At 41.7% G+C, this 17,547-nt stretch overlaps 2 protein-coding genes across 2 annotated transcripts; both read right to left on the bottom strand.

Annotated features, from left to right (window-relative positions):
• Nucleotides 1-1,347: 1,347 nt before the first annotated feature.
• Nucleotides 1,348-3,600, bottom strand: mstnb (myostatin b). Its single transcript, XM_076262618.1, has 3 exons — nucleotides 3,184-3,600; nucleotides 2,258-2,625; nucleotides 1,348-1,806 (listed from the first exon to the last, which is right to left on the bottom strand). The coding sequence occupies exons 1-3, from the start codon at nucleotides 3,557-3,559 to the stop codon at nucleotides 1,426-1,428; spliced, it is 1,125 nt and encodes a 374-aa protein (XP_076118733.1). The 5' UTR covers nucleotides 3,560-3,600; the 3' UTR covers nucleotides 1,348-1,425.
• Nucleotides 3,601-6,406: 2,806 nt separating this feature from the next.
• Nucleotides 6,407-16,678, bottom strand: ildr1b (immunoglobulin-like domain containing receptor 1b). Its single transcript, XM_076263694.1, has 8 exons — nucleotides 16,401-16,678; nucleotides 15,794-15,964; nucleotides 14,707-14,856; nucleotides 14,470-14,589; nucleotides 14,088-14,234; nucleotides 9,135-9,260; nucleotides 7,931-8,835; nucleotides 6,407-7,781 (listed from the first exon to the last, which is right to left on the bottom strand). Exons 1-8 carry the CDS (start codon nucleotides 16,465-16,467, stop codon nucleotides 7,743-7,745), a joined length of 1,725 nt encoding a protein of 574 aa, XP_076119809.1. The 5' UTR covers nucleotides 16,468-16,678; the 3' UTR covers nucleotides 6,407-7,742.
• Nucleotides 16,679-17,547: the final 869 nt, after the last annotated feature.

Genomic DNA, 17,547 nt, shown 5'->3' with positions numbered 1-17,547 from the left:
CACTTTAACCATCAGAGGGCAGATGACAAACAATGGTCAAAGACCTTTGAGTAGCCACACCATAAGGACCATTTAAAAATGCTAAACGGAAGCCAAGCCCTTTGCCATTGACCATTCTCTCCCTTGATTCCAGATTATTGATCAGATGTTTTCCCCAGTGTCCTGATGCATCTGGATTCTACTCAACGACCCTTGTGTTATCACATGGAATCTATTCCCTCATATTTAATCTAGAGTAAATTGAATTCACTCTGTCTTATGACAAAATGCGCACATGTTCTGAAACATAAATGGCCATAGGATACACACGAAGAAAAACATGCACAAAAACAAGAGCAGCTGGGTTCAAACGGAAAACTACACATCTTGTGAAACTGCTTGGCCTAGTCTGTAGTCCAGTGATGACTAATTAATCACAGAATAGAGCAAGCACCTTTATTTGTTTAACAGATATATAGATTTGATATTGTGCACTTCTTGCTAGGTTGTGGTCTTATACATTTACTAACAGAGGTTAAAAAAGTAAACAGCTACTGGAAACAATGGCATATAGTACAATTAGCAAACATATCAAAATCAGTTTTTACAACTTTTTAGCAACCAATTATCTCTATTGGTCTGCCATAGTGCAAACTGTGTTGTTTGAAAGACAGAGTTTAAGCATGGTTTAAACATTCATTCTTTTCATATACCTCTGCCTTTGTTACACATACGTATATATGTGTAGACTGCATTCGTAGTGCCTCTGGTTCAAGTCCTTCTGCCCAGTAATGCTGATTTATATTTATATATATACACATATATAATTATATAATAATTCAAGTGTGTAGGGAAGTTCAAGCAGTTGAGTAATGGTAAAGCTATAATCAGGACGAATTGAATGAACTGAGTGTGGCATTTATGGCAATGTACATGAGACCTGGTTCTGTTTGCCAGATGGATCTCTTCAGATAGGATCTCCAGCTCTAGTCAAATGTTCTTGAGTCCCTCTCCATTTCACTCAAACATGTCCTAAAAAATATTGCCTTAATAGGTTAGCATGGCCATCTGGCACTGACAGCCATACTTGCAAAAATATGGATATTACAAAATGAGTGTGACATGTAAGAGAGATGCACACAAGAGAATGTATACAGCATGTATGTGAGGGACAGTAAAAACATCAAGCAGATTGAAGAGAAAAAAAAGGTTTGTCATTGAATGTCGTCAAATTTTCTCTTGTTTGTTTTCTATGTCCATTCCCAAGTCCAACTCTATGACATTCCATCAGTATATCCATGTGACACTTATGCTCGGCAAATGGGTGAGCATCCTTGTTGTGGTTTCTGGCTCTATTGCACAGTGTAAGAAAGCACTGGTAAATGGTTAAAGTGATTATTTTCAGAAGTCCAGGAGAAGGATGAGACTGGCAGTGAGTCTGCTTACTCAGGAGCAGCCGCAGCGGTCCACCACCATGGACGGAATCTTGCCGTAGATGATCTGCTCTTTCCTGTTGAAGTACAGCATGTTGATGGGGGACATCTTGGTGGGGGTACAGCAGGGTCCGGCCGTGCCCCGCGGGTTGGCCTTGTTCACCAGGTGGGTGTGGGGGTACTTCTGCAGGTGCATGTACTCACACTCGCCTGAGCAATAATTGGCCTTGTAACGCTTGGGGGCGATAATCCAGTCCCAGCCAAAGTCTTCAAAGTCCACGGTGAGAGGGTACCGGCAGCAGCGAGACTCTGGCGAGTTTTCGTCGCAGTCTAGTCCAGAATCCCGTCTGGACCTCTTGGGGCCTTCAGAGATTTTCACCTCCATGAAAGGTTGCTGTGAAAGTCAAACCACAGTAATCATGGATCTCTACAGCTACATCCTGCAGTCATTAAGTAAAATGTGCAAAGGGAGCTCTGGTGTTGTGGCAGGCATTACACTAGAAGGAGAGCAGCCATGCATAATAATGAAAAAGGCCATGTACATGCAAACGTGCATTATTTGGCCTTTGTGACCTGGGAAAGATGGAAAGGCCAGATAAAAGCCTCAACTAAATGTAGAAACAAAAGGGACTCTGGTACACAGATGTTTAAATAATAGGCCCATAAATAATTACAGCCAGTCACAGACTTTTTCTCCAAACATCAGTGGTTTGGTCCAATGAACATCCCATATTTGTCAGTGAAGATATAATCATACAACTGCAACTGAGTGAATTGAGTGAGTTGTTCAAATAAAGACTGTTAGAACATGTCTTGTGTTACATTGAAAAGTCAGCTGAACTCACCAGTCCTTCATCTCCGGCTTCTGCAGAGGTGACAGCTAAGTCGGTTCCCTTTGCGTCGTACGCGTTGATCTCGATACCCCAGTTGGTCTCTGGTTGTTTCAGCCACACAGTCAAAACCTGTTTGACATCTATGCTTTGCCATGATTTGGTCCCTGATTTCACGTCAATTTTCAACGATCGGATTCTATGCCTGTTTCCGTCCTTGACTGGCATTAATCGCGATATTTGAAGGAATACAGTGGTATCCTCATCGGCTGGTCTCAAGTTCACCCAAAGCTGCGCTTTCACGATGCGGCTGGGTTGAATCTTCGGGCTGAAGGAGAAAAAGCAACACTTGGGTTTCCGCTCCACTTGGACGATGGGATCCGCTAGATAAAAAAATAACAGGAGAGACACAGAAAAAGAGACATCCAGTCAGTCAGTCAGTCAGTCAGAAGTCTCTCAGAATAAATAGGCCTACTGTTTTACAGTAACAAGAGTATTCAACATAAATGGTTCCGCTTTCAGATTTAAGAGCAGCGAGGAAACAGCCACTGTGCGCACTTGTAAGGGAAGTGCCAACGCGCAAAAGGAACGCTAATGACGTTTAACGCTAATAAGATTTTTGGAAGTGGATGGTTTTATTTTCCATTTTTAACGTTTTGTCACATTGCAGAATCAAACAAATACAATTATCGGTTTATTTTATCAGATGAGTCTTTTTAAATAAAGTGAAATGTCATGCATATGAAGAAATACGAAGTTTTCGAATTCTTCTGAAATGTATCAATAATCTGGCCATATGAGATGCGCTTCAATAATAAAGTAGAACACATAAACCTTCGGCGTAAAATAACGCAACCGCTGCGCTCCGGTGAGTACCCAGTTGGCGACCACGCCAGCAGCGCGCGGTTTAGTATCTTAGCATTTAGGACAGTAGAACTTACGCTCGGTGGCCATGGTCATGATTGTCTCTGTGGTGGCATGATCATCATCATCTTCCATAACGCCGTCCCTGTTATCATCTCCAAGAACATCGTACTGGTCAAGGAGTTGCTGGAGTGGAGGTGCCTTTGGTAGTAACTGTTTGACAACATCTCGGCTGATGTTGGGCGCTTGTTTGAGCCGAAGTTTACTCAGAATTTGGGACTTGATGGCTTGTAACCTCATGAGCTTGCTCTGCTGTCTAAACTCACATGTTGTGCACTGCTCACTGTCCTCCGACGCAACTGAAGTCTGGTGGTGCGTTGTGATCTCACCATAACCCACTGGACCTAGTGCAATTAAAAAACACACAGAAATCAGAAGTCGTGCAAAATGCATGTTCTATCACTTCGTTAGGATCCAGTTGATACAAGTTTACACCCGAGGTTATCAGCACTGAGTACCACACTCATAGGTGTCATGCTTAAAATTCTGCAAGGCTTTTTATACTGCAACTTTGGTCTCTATTGTGTCGTCAAATTCAATGATTGGCTGGGCAGGCAACAATGAATCTACTGAGATAGACGTGACTCAATTCCTCAGTCAAACCTTAAAGAGGTAGAGCCACATCACTTCACATCACGTTAAGACAATGTCACAATTATTCAAAAGTGAGATTAGGTTATGAAACAGCTGACACAATTCATCACCCAGCTTCATGCAAATACGCACTGTGCCAAACTGTCGGCTACCGTTATGGATTCATTGATGTTGCTGTAGTTGACACGATCTTTTATGTTAATAAACGAAAAACAACTCTAAAAAGAAATACCAAAAAACAAAAAAAAATGTTTAGGGCCTCTGTTGGGTGCCACAAAATGCCACAGAAGTTTTTATAATAAAAATACTGTCGCTATAACAATATTGATGCTTGATTAATAACATTAATTAATATGAATAATGATTCATTTAGATCAATATTAGGTCACAAATGTAACACCATCGATTCTAGTGACAATCTTAAATATGAATGGGTGTATAAATAGACGGGCTTAGTTATTCCATAGCATGTAATATTTCTTATGATGGGAGAAAAGAGTGCCATCTACCGATCACCACATAGACTACAAAAAGACAGCGCCAAGGTTCAGGCTCATTGACATTGACAATCTTTTACTGTATTAACGATCTGGATGAAATTTCAGAGCGCGATTGTTATGTAGGCCTACCATAGCCTATTCGCGCAATGAATATAGCTAAATCATTTCAGCAGTCAGCCCTACAGACTATTTGAATGTGACGAAATGGAAGATGGCCCAGGGGCATTGATTTGTTCAGCGATTTTTCAACTATTTGGTGGTATGTAATAAGACGATTCATAACTTTGTGTGTGTGTGTGTGTTGGGGTGGGGTCTATAGCAGATAATATATGGATACTCTGGATGGATTTAAAAGTAAGGGTATGGGATTTGAAATATTAACTCTTTCATCCAACCGCTCAGTTGTAGCCTACTTTCATAAATTATTTGATGTGAGTTTTGAACTTGACCTGATGTGAATACTATTTCAATTCAAGCAGCGTCATCTAGTGGATAGAAAAAGAAACGAATGCCAGCTTCACCTGCAAATTATACATCATAATAAGGGCGAACATAAAGTGCCAAAGCAAAGACAAAAGTCTCTGGCACCTATTTGGTGTTAATTGGTAATAATATTTGCACAATTACAATGTCTTAGCATCAAAGTGTGCATGAACAGTTGTGATTGTCCCATAAGTTGGCAAATTATCACATTACTATTAAGCCAATAAAAACACATAACAGTCATCAACAGACAGACAACAGACAACAGACAAGCTATAAAACCTGTTCTCATCTGAGGAGCCAACATATATACTAAATATACTGTTTAATGTGATGCTTTGTTGCTCTCGTTTTCTTTCCCAAATTTGACTTGGACATTGTCTTCCTCTATAATAAGGGCTCAGAGTAGCCAGGATGTTTCTCAGGCCAGGGCCTCCCCCATGAGGGCATGTCTCCTCTGGCTGCCCTCCTCTAAGCCCCCAGAGCTCTGACAGCGAGGTGGTGGTGGAGGTGGGGGCTCCTGTAATGTTTAATGTAATGTGTGATGGCCCCCCTTATGTCTCCCAACCCTTTTCTTTCCTTCTCCCACAGGCCTTTTCTTTCTCTGCCCACAGAGGCATTTTGTCACACAATGCCAGTTTTGAGATTGTGCTGTATATCTTTTAAAGCAAGAGGGCAGCATAGCTATAGTTACAGTTTTTTCTGAATGCTTAAACACATTTTTTGTAACTATGGCTTTTTTTGCAAAACTCTACAGACAAATGGCAAAACCACTCACTGAGTTCGCAAAACTAAAAGCACAAACACTGCTTTGCACTCAGTTTGCAATTTTGTAACACACACTTTGCACAACTGTAGGCACAATGGCTATTATTTACACTATTTTGCCAACTCTCTGGCACACTTTCTCATGTGAAAACTGTTTTAGATAATTAGTTCACTCTGCAATCAGGTACAATGGAGTGAGCAGGAAGAGTGAGAAGAGAAAGAAATAGCCCTTTTACAGAAAAAAAAAACAGTCTACATGTGGGGATATTGTCATGTCAGGCCTGGATACGTCATTCCAGAATATATTTTTCCCGGTGCCTTGGACTAGGACATTGCATGTGATGTAGACAGAATTTTGAGAGAGACGACCCGATGTAGACTGATTTGTTTTGTCTCAGTGAAATGCTATTTTGTGTTTTGACTTGGAAAAACACACTTGTGTTTGTTTTGATGTGTGTAAATAAACACTACTGTAATACTTGAAGTTTGGATCCCTGTATATGTTTACAGAACTATGACAAAAGTATGACCTCAAACTGACATAGTCTACCTTGTGCACAGAGAAAGCAAAAGCCAGATGTGTTTTATATTCATACCATCAGTGTGTTGTTGGCACATTGTGTGCTTACTATTGTGATGGCTTGTGTTTACTGTTAGATACGAAAACACCATTTTTACGAAGGTGTGAAGAGTTAAGCAAGATGTGTTAGCTTTTGCAAGAGAACTACAATCTTTTGCTGATTGGGTGAGAGGTTTTGCCATTTGTGTGTAGAGTTTTGCAAAAAAAGCCATAGTTACAAAAAATGTGCTTAAGCAATCAGAAAAAACTGTAATGGACACAAAAACATTTCACTTCTCTGTATTCATACTTCATTCAAGAATAAAAACAAGAAAGTTTTCTTTGATAATTTATTTGAACTTGCAATTAGACCAATCAGTTTACACCATTCTATGGTTCCCCTTGAAAACTTTATACATATTTTAAAAATCATAATATATACAAAACATACTTCACAATCCAAATATAGTGCATACAATGACATCTCCAGCCTAAATGTCCAAAAAACATGGGCAGACACATCTGACATTTCTATCCAAATGGAGATAAACTTGTGTTAGACTTCTTACCCCATTTACATCATTAGTATCCTTCATTATATAGACAGAACAGTTATCGCCTAAACTCTAATAGTTAAAAAGAGAACACCAGTAATTGTACAAAACCATATTAATTGCTGTTTGTTCAGATAGATGTTTTAAGCAACAACCATTCGGGAGGACTGAAGTCAGTATAAAATGTTAAACTGCAGGGGGCAGGGGGCAGGGGCTGAGCCTGACGGCAGAAGAAGCAGAAGAACCCCAACCAGTGGGAACGGCTGAAGTGTCCTTGAGCAAGGCACCTAACCCCTCACTGCTCCCCGAGCGCCGCTGTTGTTGCAGGTAGCTCACTGCGCCGGGATTAGTATGTGCTTCACCTCACTGTGTGTTCACTGTGTGCTGAGTGTGCTTCACTAATTCACGGATTGGGATAAATGCAGAGACCAAATTTCCCTCACGGGATCAAAAGAGTATATATACTTATACTTACTTAAGTTATAACACATCCAAAATCTTATTGTGCCCTCAGTGCTAAATTCATTGTTACCTTAGTGGTCATTTAAATTGTTTGATGCAACATTGCTTGGTGAGGCTTTCAAATACTTTGAACACATGAACACACACTAATCAATTCATGTAAACTGGAGTACACACACACACGCACACGCACACGCACACGCACATGCACACGCACACGCACACACGCACACACACACGCACACACACACACTAGAAGCCCGAGGTTAGTTTCTAGTAACTTCATTGGTAAAAAAGAGGTAAAAGATATCTGAAAGAATGAAATGTGGTGTCTTTGCGCATTCCACAGCGTTCACCTTTAAAAGTACTGATGCCAATAGTTAAAACTAAACTTCTAAAATACGTAAAAAACATCGAAAACAACCAAAATACATATTTGTACACACATACTTATAACATAAAAAAGAATGAATGAGATACTTCTGGATCTCAGAAATTAACAACAGTGTCTGTAACCACGGACCCCTGACTGTCAGTGACTACTGCCTACTGACAACCCATCAGTCCTGTGGTTCAATTCCCTAGAAGTACATAAAAATGAGTGAAAAGTGAGGACATCTACTTCTGCTTCTGCTTAAACTGAAGATAGGCAGGTTTCAGATCACCACACTGTTGCCACTGCGAGAACTCCTCTCCTAAGAGACAGAAAAAGTCCCAAGAAAAGGGCAGGAAGACAAGGTGAAGAGAGCAGATCAGAGAGAAGGGGGAAGGATGGAAAGAATTTGGTCAGAAAACAGTGATTTGAGTCATGAAGCGTCACTTGATTGTAAGTTCAAACCCTTACAGAAAAGCGGTCTATGTTGTTCTTCCTGCTGCTATACCCTGCCTGGATCTCAATGGAGGAGTAGCTGGGTGGCTTCTCAGGCCAGGGTCTCCCTCGTGAGGGGCGCGCGCCTCCCCCCCTCCGGCTGTCCTCCTCCTCGGAGCTCCAGGAGCCCCGGCGGCGGGGCGGGGGCGTGTAGCTCCTGTCCCGGCGAGGGGTCACGTGACGCAGCTCGTCCATCACGTCATCTCGGCTGCGCGAGCGAGGACGGTAACCCTCGGCTCCCCTGGCCCCTCCTCCTCCTCCTCCTCCTCCTCCTCGCCTGCCTCCAGAGCCGCCCGTCGTCCGTCTCCCGTGGCGATCGTCCCAGTCCGACTCGTCGCTGTAGCTGCGCAGGATGCCGCGGCGTGGCGACGGCGGGTCACGGGGGCCCCCTCGGGGGTCGCGCCGGTAGCCCCCTCGGCTGGAGTTGTCGCTAGACGGGTTGGACAGGCGCGGCCCGCTGCGGGTGCCACCAGAACTGCGCTGGCCGGACCCGCGGCCGATGATGGGTGGCAGCTGGATGACGCGTCGCTCCATGCCGTGGACACCGATCTCATCCAGGGCAGAGAGCATGCTGGGAGGCCCAGCAGAGAACGGCACAGCCTGCGGTGGGGTGGCTCGGTGGTGGGGGGGTAACGACTGGACAGGGTGAGCCGCCATTTGCTGAGGGGCCTGCTGGGTATGGACCAAGGGTTGTGGAACATCCATGCTCCGCACCTGGCTCTCCAGAAAGTCCAGCATCTGATTGTTCCCATGGACACTTCCCTGAACAGTGCCATTGTCATAGATACCATGAGACATGACAGGTGGGCCTTGGTGTTGAGGAGGGTAGCCCATTGGGCCCATAGGAATTCCCTGCTTGGTGGGGTAGTCGGAGACAGAGCCTAAGAAAAACAAAAAAAACTAAATAACAAATGGAGTGGAAAGAGAAGCCATTCCCTATGATCAAATTCCAAGATTTAATGTATATTCTATAGACACACACACCTGTGAGTGGATTGTTTAAATCACAACCAACAAAAGCCTGGTCTCAAAGTTTGATATCAACCTGATTAATGTCCAAGTATCTGCATGCATCAACACAACCCAGGCCAAGCATGCGGCTCAATAGGACTCAGTGATAAAGTCAGCTGATAAAGCTGATAAGCTCAGCCCGGTCAGAGAGGCTCCTCGGCAGACTGACCTGGGTAGAGTAAAGGGTAATTGGCCTGCGAGGATCCGTTGGACACTGGGGCGTATATGGGCTGGCCATGGAGCCACGGGGCCATCGCTCTCTTGGCCTCCTTCAGCATCCGGTGCTGCATCACCACTGCAAACACAATAACACAATTTATTGGCCATTGGAATATGCATTATATACACAACACTGATGCACTCAACAACGGTATGGCAAGTAAGCCTGATGTCCTGGTGAAAGGAGAAAAGCTCAAGTTGGCATCAGATTTGAAATATCTAGGAATTAATTTAGATTCAACTCTGTCATTCCAAAAGCATGCTAAAAAGAAAGATTTAACCTTGCCAACCTCAAATTCAACCTTGCCAACTTCAGGCACATAAGACCATACCTGTCTACAGATGCCGCTAAGATCTTTATGCATGCTATGATTTTTTCACATATTTCATTCTGCTTTACTAGTTGGTCACAGGCAAACAAAACAACTCGGCAACCAATTGAGTCCCTTTACAAACAGGCATTACAAACACTTGACCGTAAGGCCAACAGCTATCACCACTGTCATATAACTCAGAAATATAATTTATTTAACTTTGATAATGTTAAACATTTCACTGATGCTTGCCTGATCTACAAGGTTCTACATGGGCTAGCACCTCCCCCACTGAGCCAGTTCATGAAGCTGAAAGAAAGTTGCAGCAGACTCACTCGAGTCTACCCAATGAGTTAAGAGAGAGCAACAACTTTGCAACTTTTAAAACATGGATTAAGGCAAACCAAAATTGTGACCATGGGTAATCACACCCCTAAGACTCACACTGTTACTTCATTTCTAAACTGTTAATATGTACATTATCTACACTGTTCTGGTCTTTCTGGTGTTTTTACTGTATTTTGCTTTTGTTTACATGTTTGTTCTGTTGTGTAATGTGTTGTAATAGCTATTTGTCTTGTGTAGGGATGTAACGATTACCGGTATAATGATAAACCGTGATAAAAATGTTGACGATAACAATTACCGTTTTCTTTTGAAATATCATAATTATCACGGTTGATTATCACGGTGTTGAAACCGTGTGTTTAATCCTTCCCAGCTTCATCCGAGCCTGCTTTTGACATACAGTAGGCCTGGTACAATGAAGCAAAATTGGTACCCTACTGATTCTGTTGTCTAATTGATGTTTTTAACTGCGAATTGGATTAGGCTACAACTGATTTTAAAAGGCGGAACACAGGTTTTCACCGCAAAACTTGCACTGTATCATTTGCACTCTGCGTCTTTTTATGTTCGCGTGCACATTAAATCCATTCCACTCACGTTATCAGAAGAACACAGTAGCCTAAAGTTTTATTTCGAACACTTACTTTGGTCTCACTCAGGGTAGGAATTTCACGGCGGCCACGTTTTTGCCCCTTGCGTTGGCCGTGATGTCCCTTTGAAAATCAGAGGTTTACAGGCCACGGTGCCCTTGGTGCCCTTCTTTCAATATTCTGCTTTGCATCCTACTATAGCAAATTTTATTTAGCCTATGGCCTGTCAAAATAATCTTAGCATTCACAGCGCAAATTAATTTATTTTACGCAGTGGAGAAAGTGACAGCGCAAGAAAGAAAGTGCGTCTAAATTCACCTATTCTTCTCAGTTGAACTACTCGCGAAGTAGCCTACTCATCACACAGACATTACAAGTATCACATGAAAGAGCTTTTTCTCAGCTTTTAAACGATGTTAGCCGCGAATTGCTGTGGTGAACGGTTCGCGAGAAACGTAAATAATATAATTAAATTTAATCATAAATTCTACTGAATGTTTTAGTCCATCTCCCTACCCATTCCTCTCGGTGCAATACTTCACGAACCTTTCGTTTAACACACGACAAACCATATATCACAATAAACAGCAGACCTTACCGAACAGGTATATTTCCAACTGCTTTTAAAACCGCTGTTGTGAAACCTTTACTTAAAAAGTCAAATCTTGACCATACCAATCTGAGCAACTACAGGCCTATATCAAATCTACCGTTCCTGAGCAAAGTACTTGAAAAAGTTGTTTGTAATCAGTTAAATACCTTCCTCAACGAAAACAGTATCCTTGAAAAATTCCAATCAGGTTTTAGATCAAATCACAGCACAGAAACGGCTCTAGTAAAAATAGTCAATGATCTCAGACTGGCTACTGACTCAAACAAAGTCTCAATCCTTATTCTTCTGGATTTGAGTGCGGCATTTGACACCATTGATCATAGCATCCTAATTCACCGCCTTGCGAAGTGGGTGGGTCTCTCTGATAATGCTCTAAACTGGTTTCAAACCTACATTACTGGCAGAGATTTTTATATCAGTCTAGGAGATCATGTATCTGAAAAACATGACTTGCCTTTTGGTGTGGCCCAGGGGAGCTGCCTTGGTCCCCTGCTATTTTCCCTATATATGCTTCCATTGGGAAATGTCATAAGTCAGCATAATGTAAACTTCCATAGCTACGCAGATGATACCCAATTGTATATTTCTGTGGAGCCAACTAACCCAGATGGCCTTTGCTCCCTCACTGCATGCCTAACCTCCATTAATCAGTGGATGAGCAAAAATTTTCTGAAACTAAATGATGACAAAACAGAGGTACTTTTGGTGGGACCAAAACTAAAGCGAGATATTGTTCTTAGTAATCTGGGGAACTTGGCACACCAGGTCAAACCAAAAGTAACAAGCCTCGGTGTCATCTTAGATGCAGAGTTAAGTTTTAAGCCCCATATCAGTAAAGTTACTCAAACAGCCTATTTCCACTTGAGAAACATTGCCAAAGTGCGGCCCTTTTTAACTCAACAAGATGCAGAAAAACTAATTCACGCCTTTATCACTAGCAGGTTAGACTACTGCAATGCACTTTTCACTGGTCTTCCCAAAAAACATCTAAAGAAATTGGCACTCATACAGAACTCTGCGGCTAGACTTTTAACTAAGACTAAGAAGAGAGAACACATCACCCCTGTGTTGGCTGAACTGCACTGGCTCCCTATTTCCTATAGAATTGATTTTAAGGTTATGTTAATTACTTACAAAGCTCTGAATGGCACAGCACCTTCATATATCTCTGAGCTTTTAATATCTTATCAACCACAAAGGAAACTTAGATCATCCAATTCTAATCTTTTAATCGTACCCAAAGTGCTCCACAAACAAAGTGGAGAAGCTGCTTTTATCCATTATGCCCCCAAACTATGGAACACCCTGCCTCTGTACATCAAGCAGGCGAGTTCAGTAAATATTTTTAAAAAAGATCTGAAAACATACCTGTACAGGAAAGCTTTTAGTTAACTCGTCTTATCCTGTAGACTACTTTTTCAGATTATTCTACATCTGCTGCTATTGGAGGGCGCAGCCAGCCAGAAGCAGATGGGCTCCCCCTATTAAGTCAGGTTCTGCTCAAGGTTTCTTCCTGGAATATGGGAGTTTTTCCTTGCCACAGTTGCCATATGGCGTGCTTGTGGGGGGTAAGAGGGTTAAGGCTGCCAGTCTTATGACATGTCATTTTCTATATTTTTGATATGTTGCTGAGTGGATCATAAACGGCCCCAGCAATGAAGAAATGTGATTGATAATGACTGACTGACTATTATTTTGTTACATGCTTCAAATGTAAAGCACTTTGAGCTGCATTCTGTGTATGAAAGGTGCTATACAAATAAAGCTTATTATTATTATTATTATTATTATTATAAAGGTGTAAAGCAGTCCCCTGTACAGTTAGCCGTTCTAGAGTAATCTACTTTTGAATTGGCAGTAGGCCTACATTTCGACATGCATGGATGTCTCCAAATTTGGGCTTTAAGTTTTACAATGTGTTTAAATTGTTCCACATGATTTCATAAGGGGCCAAATACAAAATAAATGTTACAAATATCGCCTATATATCGGTAAATCAGAGGACAGCTGACTAAGAGTTTGTGAAAGTAGATCACAAAATGCTAAGCATGCATCTGGGCTATTTGAGTTTCTTAAAGCTGAACTGTGCTTAAATTGTTCAATACATGATTTCATAACAGGCCAAATATAAAATAAATGTTAAATATAGCCTAGATATCTGTAAATATTAGATGTTCAGATGATTTGCAGTTCTATATAATATGTCATGTTTCATGTTTTTGTAATGTTTCATACAGTGATGCAGGTCTACTGCAGTGAATAGGCTATACAACTTTGATATTTTTTATAGCCTATGTGGCCTTTGTGCCCTCCACCAAATATGCCCAACTGAAGGCCAAGTGGCCTTGCCCCCAGAATGGTGAAATTCCAAGCCTGGTCTCACTCATTGGATCCAAATAACAGTAATAGCAACCTCCAAGTCATGGTAGGGTAAGTTAAGCGATAAGCACATAGCCAATTAAACATGAAAAACTGAACGGGACACTTTTTGAAACTATTTCAGCTTGTGTAGGCCTATCAGTGCTTTCTGAACATATTGAACACACTTTTAAAAATACCGTGATAATACCGAAAACCGTGATAATTTTGGTCACTATAACCGTGAGGTTAAATTTTCATACCGTTACATCCCTAGTCTTGTGTGTAATGTAGCCAGTTTTACTGTACTGTGTTGTCTGATGGGCATATTTGGTCTGGGTACCAGCTTGCACAGCTTGCCTAGTCACTTACTGTTTTTTGTTTTGTTTTTATTTGCTGTTTAATTTGAGGCTGTCTTTTTAAGAACTGGCTAGGGACAACGGATGGAAATTAGCACTCTCAACGCCGAGTTATTTACAGCTTGTCTGTTAATTAATGAGCATTGTCCTTATAAATAATAAATAAAAAAATAAAAAGTAGGATGGACACTGTGGCGGCATTGTAGTTAGTTTCCATCCCAAAACTGGCAAGATGTCAGATTTTGTTGTCCCTGTGTGCAGACCCCCGAGGCTGGTGAGACGGAGTGTGTGGAGCAGTGGGCATGTGGGCATGTGCGGCACCTTTCTCTGGGCAGCAGCAGGTCTGGGGGCAGCAGGGGCAGCGGACGTAGCAGCAGCAGTTCTGCGGGCAGCACTGGCAGCAGCAGATGCACAGCAGCATGATGAGGAGGAGGGCCCCGATGATGATGAACAGCACCGTGAGCCAATCTGAACAGAGAACACAGGGCTTCTGTGCTGTCTGCTATCACTCTCGGAATACTTTGCATAAAACTGTTTACCTTGAAACAGCATGCAAATAGGAAACAAATGCACTGCTTTCTCCATTTATTGACATTTAGTCTACTTCTTATATCTGTTATCTGTTTCAGAACAACTGCTCTTCTTGACAGTGTAAACAGTTTGTAAATACACAAAGAGGAGTCAGCTTCCTCTTCCTACTTACGATACACGATGAGTTTGATTTCCCGGTCGGAGTCCCCCGTGGTGTCTCCAGGTGCGTCGATAGAGCAGAAGTAAACCCCGTTGTCCCACCACATGACTTCATTAATGACCAAGTCTGCCTCTGAGATGCACATAAGGATATGAAAAACATGACATCACTTTGGGCTTTTTAGTCAACGTAAACAAGATGTTTTAAACAAGGTTCCACAAAATGTAGTTGATATGCATTATGACTCACTGTTCTGGATGGTGATCTTGCGTTCACGGTACTCTGAGCCCAGTGTGGGTTCATTGGTGCCCCTTTTCTGAACCACTACACGAACTGTGCGCTGACGATCGGGGCAGTCATTGGCTGGGTCCTGCCCCAGAGCCAATGAGGCTTGATAGGCTAGGGAGAGAAAATGAGTTAAGACACATTCAACTGTCTGATGTGATTATTACATACTTTATCCATGAAGAAAAACACAAGATTCAAATACATGAATCAAACAACACACCCTCCTGTTTTGTTCACAATGGTTCCATATGGCACACGATAACTGTATTTCATGAGCACACTTTGCTTGCTGACAGACTTTGCACTTTGCCCACCAAACAAATTAGGGCCCCTTGTGTTTTTCTCCAAAAATGACAGATGTGATTTATGATTAAATTGCACATGTCAATACCCAACTGAATGAATTACAGGTAACACTTTACTTGACAGTATCGACATAAGAGTGACATGACACATGAAACCTAACCCTAATCCTAACCTCTAACCCTAATCCTAACCCCAACCCTAACCATAACTCTAAACCTAACCCTAATTAGTTATGACAAAAACCGAATGTCACTTAATAACAGAGGCATTATGTCATAAACGTTTATGACTTGTTTATGACACGTTCATGACAGTGTCATGTCACTCTTATGTCGACACTGTCAGGTGTCTTTATGAACTTCAAATAAGTAGGGTAAGGTATATAATAATGAAAAAAAAATATTTTCATTTAAGACTTAAGTGTCAAAATGGTAATTTGTGTTGGTCATTTGACTGCATGGACAATTCACAAATGCTTACAGATTTCAAGACCATATGTATCTCCTACTCAAATGCATTCCGTGCTGAGAGTAATTTTAACTTTAATGTGAGTTATTCTGACCAGAATTAGAACTACAAAGTGCATAGGCTGGATGGTTACTAGAACAGCAGGTGTGTCTATCCATTTTTAAAAAGTAGTTGAACATAAACTCATATCTGACAGACAAAGTGACAAACTGCATGTTAATGATTCAATTATTACAATCAACCAAATATCACAAGGCCAGGATTCTTAACATACCTGTAGAGTAGTACTCCAGCACAGGGTCTTTACAGAAAGACTTGTACCTCCATGTAACTAGGACCTCTGATGGATTGGCGTTTGTTGAGTAGTCACAGCGAAGGATGACAGATGCAAAGAGCGCTGTGCTCCTTTCTGTCTGAGGAACAGTCACTTGAATGGACTGTAACTCTGCGTTAGACACAACAATTGAACGTGAGACAGTCTACTTATCAACATCTACACCTAGGGTTGGCATGGCGTCGCAATGGAAACGGTAACGGCAAACATCTGAGAGAGGAGTCTAAAAGGTCAGTTATCATTGCCTTATACAAGGCCTAACATTTTAGAAGCAAAATACTTGTTTCTTGCTAGATCGATCAAGGTCTATACTTCTATGATCAATCGGTGTGTAGGCCGAGTAAGAACAGAGTTATTAGTAGGCCTAGGCCTAAACAACATCGTCACGTGACGCAAAGGTCTCCGTTGTCGTGTTTACACCTGTTGATAATTAACATTTGCCAGTTTCGGTAGAAAAGATAAATTTTGAGGTAAAACAACATTGTACCTTATTCTATAGACATCATACTCTAGCAGGAAATAATGTGGAAATATTGTTCTAACCCACCTTTGGGGAGAATTCCAAGCAGAACTACTACAAGTATCAAACTTCCCATTTTTTCTCCGAAGGACATCCAACGCGGAAGCTATCGAAGCCTATAGATAAACTCCTATGATTACGATGTAATGGTTAAAAAGTAAAAAAAAAATGATCGTGCTAGATCATGTTTAAATGAAGGCAATCATAATTCCTTGTTTCCTCCGAACTTCAGACTCACTTCAGACTGTTTGTACCGCAGGTACACAACGAAGCGCAACTTTTCCCAGTGCAGTGCTCCTCGCTCCTTTCCCCTCCCCCACAGCTTGCTCCAAGTGACATCATTTACCCCACCCCACAATGACAGGTGCATCTCAGAGTAAACTCCACTCACAACATGGATGCGCATACGTTGGGCTTTAACCACCACATCAGTTTGAATGCGAATCTTTAATCTCGACTAGAAAAAAAATCCAGATGGCAGTTGTATCATTCATTTCATAATTTATCAATTCAGTTTAATCTTCAGTTACAAAGACACAAATTATGATTCCTCCAGAATCCACCAGGGGGCATATTGAGTAGTCCTATACTTGTGTGTAAATATTCTGCTTTCGAAATTTGGGGAGCCTGCATCAGCATAATGGGCACCAAAAGCTACCCTATAGGATTCATGTTTGTGCGAGGACCTCCACTGGCACAATAATGGCTCTTTACACGGAGGTCTTTATGCAGAAGAGAAGTAAATGAGTGCTCCCCACAAGGAGGGAGGGCAAGAATCCACAATCTGGCAGAGATACAGGAGCTCAGAGGCAACTAATGAATACAGATAGACCTCAGCTCTCTTTAACCTACTTGTAGCTCACATTTGATACACATTTTGCATGTATTTGTACTGGTGATTTCCCCCTGCCTGGTTGGACCATATCCAAGTCAGTCTTCCCTGCACCTGTGAAGCACAATGTCACTTGTTTCCTGGTATTGTGATTTCTTCCTGGACAGGATGGATCTCTCCCCCCTTGGGAAATTAAAAATCCTGTACTATTTCCACTTTCAATTGCCCTCATTCTTCAAAATCTGAAAAGATTAACCATTAAAACTCACCATTTGCATCTGTATCTAAACAATGTATACCGGAGATGCTTTTAATATTTAATTAGGTAAACATATTTGTTTA

The sequence above is a fragment of the Alosa pseudoharengus genome, unplaced genomic scaffold (genome assembly GCF_046254945.1).
Source record: "Alosa pseudoharengus isolate Yale_2024_CS ecotype anadromous, Long Island Sound unplaced genomic scaffold, YU_APseudo_1.1 YU_APseudo_1.1_scf_3, whole genome shotgun sequence".
NCBI classification, from domain to species: Eukaryota; Metazoa; Chordata; class Actinopteri; order Clupeiformes; family Clupeidae; genus Alosa; species Alosa pseudoharengus.
The sequence above is the reverse complement of the archived record's forward strand: the minus strand, read 5'-3'. Positions and strand labels throughout refer to the sequence as shown.

What these genes read in the sequence shown, in the direction of transcription:
- ildr1b (XM_076263694.1), bottom strand. Translation starts at nt 16,467, where the DNA reads ATGTCCTTCGGAGAAAAAATGGGAAGTTTGATACTTGTAGTAGTTCTG. An exon ending in AATCAAACTCATCGTGTATC is followed by an intron (nt 14,235 to 14,469) that starts GTAAGTAGGAAG and finishes TTCTCTGTTCAG; the next exon opens with ATTGGCTCACGGTGCTGTTC. An exon ending in CTGCTGCTGCCCAGAGAAAG is followed by an intron (nt 9,261 to 14,087) that starts GTGCCGCACATG and finishes TTGTGTTTGCAG; the next exon opens with TGGTGATGCAGCACCGGATG.
- mstnb (XM_076262618.1), bottom strand. Translation starts at nt 3,559, where the DNA reads ATGCATTTTGCACGACTTCTGATTTCTGTGTGTTTTTTAATTGCACTA. An exon ending in CATGACCATGGCCACCGAGC is followed by an intron (nt 2,626 to 3,183) that starts GTAAGTTCTACT and finishes TTTTTTATCTAG; the next exon opens with CGGATCCCATCGTCCAAGTG. An exon ending in AAGCCGGAGATGAAGGACTG is followed by an intron (nt 1,807 to 2,257) that starts GTGAGTTCAGCT and finishes TGACTTTCACAG; the next exon opens with CAACCTTTCATGGAGGTGAA.